The sequence below is a fragment of the Solanum pennellii genome, chromosome 12 (assembly GCF_001406875.1).
Source record: "Solanum pennellii chromosome 12, SPENNV200".
NCBI classification, from domain to species: domain Eukaryota; kingdom Viridiplantae; phylum Streptophyta; class Magnoliopsida; order Solanales; family Solanaceae; genus Solanum; species Solanum pennellii.
The window spans coordinates 49,353,773-49,361,615 of NC_028648.1; the positions used below are offsets into that span (position 1 = coordinate 49,353,773).

General features: G+C 32.4%; 1 protein-coding gene across 1 annotated transcript; it reads left to right on the forward strand.

The window, feature by feature from the left end:
- The first annotated feature begins 2,814 nt into the window (after nt 1-2,814).
- On the forward strand, nt 2,815-6,462 carry LOC107007491 (rhamnogalacturonan I rhamnosyltransferase 1-like). Its single transcript, XM_015206131.2, has 8 exons — nt 2,815-3,441; nt 3,988-4,055; nt 4,170-4,258; nt 4,380-4,545; nt 4,631-4,920; nt 4,995-5,199; nt 5,296-5,453; nt 5,684-6,462. Exons 1-8 carry the CDS (start codon nt 3,138-3,140, stop codon nt 5,934-5,936), a joined length of 1,533 nt encoding a protein of 510 aa, XP_015061617.1. The 5' UTR covers nt 2,815-3,137; the 3' UTR covers nt 5,937-6,462.
- The last annotated feature ends 1,381 nt before the right edge of the window (nt 6,463-7,843 follow it).

Sequence of the window (7,843 nt, forward strand, 5' to 3'; positions counted from 1 at the left end):
AAACTAAATCAAAATTAAAACCTTAAGTTACATCGTTTTGATCCTAAATCATCATATTTTAGTCAGTTTAAACCTAGAAACATAACTAAAACATATCTAGGTCAAATCATTAAATCAAAATTTAGAAAATTAGAAGCAAGAAAGAAGAAAAAGCTCAAGAACCCTAGTTCAAGAACGCAACAAGTTGCAGCAGTTCCAGCCCGAAACATAAGTATTTTTCCGTTGATTTCATCACCAGGCATGTGGAATTTCACTAGTGGGTTCCTTTCACCCATTGGGTCCCTAGTTTTCAGGCAGATTCTTAATTCCCATATCATGCTTAGACCTAAGGTTTCTAGAACTTCAACAGAACTTCATGAATTAATTAGTTATATGTTCCAGATCAGATATTACTCAGATTATTGCATGAATTTCAAAATCTTTTAGTTCTTAAATTACACATGCTAGGTCAGATAGTTCAGACACTTCAGATATACATGCCTCATTTATAAATGCATAATTACCAGATTAATTGTTGCATTCTCAGTTTACATGTTCGGTTTTGAGATATTCAGTATTTACAAAAAAACAAACATAATCAGTAAATTTACATAATTCATTGGGAGTAGCATAATACCGAGTTGGACTAGGGTTTAGCGTACCCAATAGTCCCAAAACTACTAGCCAAGTAGGTTGTAAGTCCCCTCTGTGGATAATCAGTTTAGTGATCACGCTAGCATGCCTTTATACCTTTGACAGGGTATATTGGGTCCTCTCGACGGGGCATATACACCGGACTCCACATTTAGCTCATGTGGTTTTATTATTGATTACTAGTAGCTCCCACAGATCAGTCAGACTCTCTGCATTGGTCATTTATCAGTATATTTAGTTTCAGCATGTTATGAATTGGTCATTGCGTCCAATTAGCTCAGAATTCAGTTTATTATGTTAGATTATTATACTTGCTTTTATTCTTGTTCAGTTATATTTTATTTCAGCTTTACTTTATCCTACATGCTCGGTGCCTTTCAAGTACTGACGCATACGTGCGCTACATCTTCTCATGATGTAGGTTCAGGTTCTCAGCATCCAAATCACGCAAACATCGATTTTTGATCTCCAGTTCAACAAATTCATTTGTGAGTCCTCATTCTCCGAGGACAACAGTCATGAGTGTCATTTCAGTCTTTAGCTAGATTTAGCTGGGGGCTTGTCCCAGTATTTCTAGTCCAGTTTAGAGGCTTATTTCAGACATAGTTAAATTCAGCTTAGTATTGAGTTAATATTTCCTTTATATTAAACTCATCAGTTTTCATATATATATATATATGTGTGTGTGTGTGTGTGTGTGTGTGTGTGTGTGTGTGTGTGTGTGTGTTTTAGCATATGGATATTCCCCATCTTTTCATATTTAATTATGATTTAACTTCCATATCAGTTTATTATCTTTAGTATGTTCATGATCATGCCAGCAGGGTTAGCTTGGGATCACTTGTGGTCCTAGGTTCCGTGTCCGCGTCTCGGGGGTAGATCGGGGCGTGACATGTGAGGAGGATCAAATATATCCCATATGGATAATATTTTTAAAAAGTAAATAGAAATTATTTTTTTCCTGTTCCGTTAGAGAAAAAAGATATATATAAGTCATCTATATAATATTCCCTCCGTTTAAAAAAGAATTACCTCATTTTGTTTTTAGTTTGTTTGAAAAATAATGACCTCTTTCTTTTTTTGATAATATTTTAATTTCAGTTTGCTACGTGACATGTTTAAAGCCACAAGATTGAAGGAAAATTTAATACATTTTGACATAACTTTAATTTAGAACCAAGAGATTTAAATGTCATCTTTATTTCCAAAAACTTTGTGTCAAGTCAAACCATGTCACTCTTTTTGAAATGGAGAGCGTAATAAAATTATATATGAATCACTTTTCTAACAAGAGGTATATTAGTTCTAAATTGCAAAGCTAAGCTCTATGAATCCATGTAGTTAGGGGTGTACATGGGTCGATTTGATTTGGTTATTCATTAAAAAAAAATCTAAAACAATTATGCAGGTTTCTTAAATTTTAAAACCAAATCAAATCACATAAAGTTAGTTTTTTTTTGTTTCGACTTTAGTTGATTCTTTATTTTTTTTTCCAATTTTTTACAACTATATTGTGTTTGAAAAAGAGATCAAATATATTTTCACTTATCTGTATGATAAGCTAAATTTAAAAAATGTTAAATGAATAGCAATCATCAAAAAGACGATAAAATCCACATGAGTACAAATATTTTTTTAGATATAAATGTTCAGTATGTTAAATTAATAAAGATTAAAAGCTACAATCAAACTGAATACAAAACGTAATATTTATAAAGTAAATTGCTAACTTCGAATGTGAAAACTATAACAATATTATTGTAACTTTGATCTTAGTACAAAATAAACTATTTACATAGTTTTACAAGCGCAAATTTGAAATAATATATATAAACATTGAAAACTATAAACTAACTAAATATATATTAACAAAGTAAATTATAAATAATATTTTTTTATCTATAAATAAATAAAATTATATATTTATATTATGTCGATTTGATTTGACTTTTTTTTAATATCAAATCAAATTAAGAATGGATCGTTTTTTCTTTCCAACATCAAACCAATCAAACCAAATCATAAATTATTTTTTATAATTTAATTCGATTCATCAATACAATTTGACTTTACGATTTGACTTGTACATCCCTACGTGCAGCTGGAGCCTGGAGCACAAAAAAAGCATAGGTAGAACATTAAAAAATGTGAACTTGTCCACATGAGATAAATAATCAGCTACATTTAGGTACACTACTCTCTAGCCTACGATACAGTAGGTGCGTGCTTATCGCGCTCTGTCTCTTTCTCTCTCTTCTACTCTCATCCTCATCGGAGTTTCAAGATTACACCTACAAAATCCCTTTTTTAGATCTCACCATTTCCCTCTGTCATTCTGTTTTATATCTGTGTTTGTTGAATTATCAAAGAAAATGGACTTCAACTGACCTTAGTGTTCAAGTCAGTCTTAGTGATTCGTTTGTTACAGTGTACAAACACAAGTGGCGAGTTTCTGGATCCTACATTACATAGTGGATGTTGCAATTAGAGTGTATGGTAGGGATATGTGCAGAATAGAGGGAGTAATGGAAGAGAGGGAAAGGAGAAGAAGGAAGTGGGAATTGGGGCTAAAAGGGACAGCTTTAGGAGATGGTCGTGTGGAGAAACTGAAGAGTTGCATAATTTTCCCGCGGTCCAGATTGAAGCTATGGATAATAAGGGCTACAACAATGGTTCTATTGTGGACTTGCTTAGTACAATTGACGACATTAGGGGAACTTTTGGGGCCTAGTGCTTTCAAAGGATGGCCTTGTTGCTTTTCTCAGGAGTCTGCTTCATCATTTCTTGTTAAATCACTTCCACCAAAGAGTGAGCAGTTTTGTTTCTTTCCCTTTTCATTACTATCAATAGATTTTATCTTTTTTTTACTATTCTACTTGTACAAATAATTTGGTATGGTAATGATATAGTAGTATCTTTGAAACAAAAGGGAAACAACCATGGAAATTGTGTTATAGTAAAGAGAATACTGCTTTTTCCTAAGAGAAAATATATGAAACTATTGATGTATATAGATTAATGTTATGTATGCACATTGTTGAAGGAGGACTTGTCAATGAAGAGATCTTTCTTCAGTTTTGTGGCATGTGCTGATTATATAGAATTTTGAAACATGTGATTAAGATGTTTGAGTATATTGCTAGGATATCTTAGTGGAGTAACTAAAAGAGGTACATATCAAGTTGCTGTCAGCAGTTATTCTATTCGGACGAAAAAATTGTTGGGCAATTTCCTTCACTGTGCATATGTTTTGATTTTGTGCTCTGTCGCATATTTTTCATGGATATATGGTTGTGACTTCTAATCCAAGCAGTTAGCGAGACTGACCATTCTGATGATTATTTTTGAAATCAGGGGTTTACCAGAATAATGGTTATCTCATGGTTTCATGTAATGGAGGTCTTAATCAAATGCGAGCAGCCGTGAGTTACTTTAGATTATATCAGTTTGCTCTCTCATGTGGATGTAATAAGACAAGATTACACCATTCTGAATTTGACTTTTCCCCTTTTTCTTTGCCTTTTTTGTTGTTCCAGATATGTGATATGGTTGCTATAGCAAGATATTTGAATGTGACTCTTATAGTGCCTGAGCTGGATAAAACTTCCTTTTGGGCTGATCCGAGGTTTGTGTCCTTGAGTATCTTGTATTTTTATTTTTATTTTGTGGTCTTATGAATCACTAGCTTCTTTAGAAAAAGTATGATGGTGTGTCATACAATTTAAAAATTCAATCTTGAGTTGCAGTGAATTTCAAGACATATTTGATGTTGATCATTTTATAACATCCTTAAGGGATGAAGTTCGAATATTGAAAGAGCTACCCCCAAGACTGAAGAGGAGAGTAGTGCTAGGAATGATTTATACCATGCCTCCTATTAGTTGGTCTGATATTTCTTACTATCAAGATCAGGTTTGTTCTTTCATGGCACAATGTGTTCGTACGTGATACTTGCAGCCTCTTTCCTGGTAATGACTGTCAGATTTACTGAATACAGGTCCTTCCATTGATTCGGAAATATAAAGTCGTTCACTTGAACAGAACTGATGCTCGGCTTGCCAATAACGGTCAGCCTTTTGAAATTCAGAAACTGCGATGCCGAGTCAATTTTAGTGCCTTGAAATTTACCCCTCAGATAGAAGAGTTGGGTAAAAAGGTTATTCGACTTCTCAGGCAAAAGGGTCGTTTTATGGTGCTGCACCTGAGGTATGAAATGGATATGTTAGCTTTCTCTGGCTGTAATCAGGGCTGCAACAAGGAGGAGGTTGAAGAGTTGACGAGAATGAGGTGATGTAATATCTTGTAGTCAGCGGTGGCCTTAAGGTATCCCTCTTTCTTTGTCTGACCTAATCCTTTTACAGATACGCTTATCCGTGGTGGAAAGAAAAAATCATTAACTCTGAATTGAAAAGGAGAGATGGTCTCTGTCCTTTGACACCTGAGGAGACTGCTCTTACTTTAAGGGCATTAGACATTGATTCTAGCATCCAAGTCTATATTGCTGCTGGGGAGATTTATGGTGGGACAAGGAGAATGGCGAGTCTTGCGGCAGCTTATCCAAATTTGGTAGCCAGAAAGCTTTAAGTTTTCCTTTAAGCTTTGGTATATGTTTTCCTGGATTGGCTGACTCTCGCCTTTTGTGCTGGTTCTTGTTATGAGCAGGTGAGGAAGGAGACACTACTAGAGCCTTCTGAGCTTAGATTCTTTCAAAATCACTCTTCACAGATGGCAGCACTAGATTATCTTGTTTCACTGGAGAGTGATATCTTTGTTCCAACATATGATGGAAACATGGCTAAAGTTGTCGAAGGACATCGCAGGTACTTTCTGCCGATAAGTTTGTCTATTTATGCAACCTATTAGGAGCCGTGGAAGAAATTAATAGGGTTTGCATGGTTCATAAGTAGCTTCTCACTAAAGATGCATATTATTGTGAAACATTCTACCGGTTAATAGTCTCATTTCAATTTTAGCTTCTGTAGTAAACAATGTACTTTATAAGTAGCTTTTGATTAAGGACTTCTATGTAAAAGTCTCCCATTCTATGCAGACATCTTGGATTCAAGAAAACGGTTTTGCTGGACAGAAAGCTCCTCGTAGATTTGATTGACCAGTATAATGCTGGATCGTTTACGTGGAATGAGTTTTCTGCTGCTGTTAAGGAAGCTCACACTGAACGTATGGGAAACCCTACTAAGAGGTTGGTTATTCCTGACCGGCCTAAAGAAGAGGATTATTTCTACTCTAATCCGTGGGAATGCTTAGAACCATCTCATGAGAGTGAAATATCAAGTATTATATAAAGTCATGGTGGTGGTAAGATAATAGCTATTAGAAGAAAAGATTACCGTGCAGTTCTGTGACATGCTTTGAGAAATACTTCTCCACACTGCATGATTGTTGAGAAACAGGATATCGCGTGGAGGCGGCTGTTGAAGTTCAGGATGAGGTGCATTTCTGAGCCCCTAAAGACCTTCGTAGCCTCGGGGCTGGTACATTAGAATGTGGTACGTAAATTAATAATCGATTCATGTATAAAAGCTGCCCTGTCTTTGCTGAATTCCATCTGCGCCATGTACACAAGAAGGGTGAAATGTAGATTTATATTATCGGATGCAGGGATTCACCAATACCTTAGTTGGGGGTTCCATTTTTTTTTAATGTAGCCCATTTAAACACTTGGCTGATTATTCTTCATAGTTCATGTTATTTGTAACATGACAAACATTTGAGTAGTTAATGGAAAGAAAATTTTTACTATGTATGAGGTGCAACTGGTACTAGTTGTATGAGATATTATTTTATTATAGATATATTCTAATCTGTGAATCCATTTTTGGTTTTTCTTCTTTGCTATTAATTTCTCTTTCCTGGGCTTCTCTAATCTTTTCCTTCTTTTTTCTAATTCTATGTTATCTTAAATCTATATGCAATTACTATTCCAAGTTTATTCAGTATAGATGAAATATATTTTATTTATTTATTTATTTTGTTTTAACAAAAAATATTTTTTTACGAAATAAAATTCTTATCATAACTACATAAGATATTAAAAACTAACATAATTTTAAATGATAAGTACGAGTAAATTAGTAATATGAATCTCTAATGCAATATAATTAAATTTATATATAAAAAATTTATAAAGAATAGTGAAACACTTGTTATTAAATTAAATATTAAAAATTGTTTGACATTTGAACATAGAATTTAAATATGTTTTTACAGTATTTGAAATATGTGGAGCAAGAGTTGAAAATAAAATTATTTTTTATTTTCATAAAAAAATAGAAATAACATTCATGTTTTAAATAATATCAAAAGTGAAAATGAGTTAAAAAAAAAGAGTATACTAACATACTTTTTCAAATACAAAATATACCTTCAATTTTGAAGTTGTATTTCAAATTTTCATGATTAAACATCAATTTTTAAATAAAATTAAACAATAATTTGTACATAAATTCTAAAAGTAGAAGCTTAAATGATACGAAATGTGAAGCTGAAAATTTTTAAAGAACAATAAATAAAAAATGAGAGAAAAGAAATATAATTAGTTTTAGTGGTCAATTTTTATGACATAAGTGATCATTTAAAGAATTGGCTTGAGCTTTTGTATGCTAATGTTTTTTTTTATTTAATGATAAAATAAGTTATGTTAAAAAAAAATTTCTTAAAACAAATAAGTAAAAATTATTTTCATACGTCCAAAATGAGAGGTTACTTAAAGGGTTTCATAACTAAATTAATTTAAAAATTAATTAAAGAAAAAAAAACAGAAAATGAGAAAAAAGAGGAAAGAGCAAAACAAGAAAGAGAAATAGGAGGCAAAGAAGAAAAACTAAGTGTAGGTCCCACCCGTTCAAATAAAAAATAATAAAACAATGTTTCATATCTCATACATAATAAAAAATTTTCTAGTTGTACCTCATACATAATAAAATTTATTCTGAACATTCTTAGGAAAGAAGTGATGTGTCTAGTCAATATTAGACAAGTAAAAATGGACATATACGTACTCCATACTCCTTTGTTCCTAATTACTTATTCATTTTTTCTTTTTTAATTGTCCCTTATTACTTATCGATTTTGACAAATCAAGAAAGAACAAAATAGTTTACTTATTATACCCTCAATTAATTACTTTGAAAAAGATAGAATTTCTAGAAAATTTTAAGTTTTTTTAATTCATTCGCTCCACAATTAATAG

What these genes read in the sequence shown, in the direction of transcription:
- LOC107007491 (XM_015206131.2), top strand. Translation starts at nt 3,138, where the DNA reads ATGTGCAGAATAGAGGGAGTAATGGAAGAGAGGGAAAGGAGAAGAAGG. An exon ending in TAAATCACTTCCACCAAAGA is followed by an intron (nt 3,442 to 3,987) that starts GTGAGCAGTTTT and finishes TTTTGAAATCAG; the next exon opens with GGGTTTACCAGAATAATGGT. An exon ending in TTAATCAAATGCGAGCAGCC is followed by an intron (nt 4,056 to 4,169) that starts GTGAGTTACTTT and finishes TTGTTGTTCCAG; the next exon opens with ATATGTGATATGGTTGCTAT.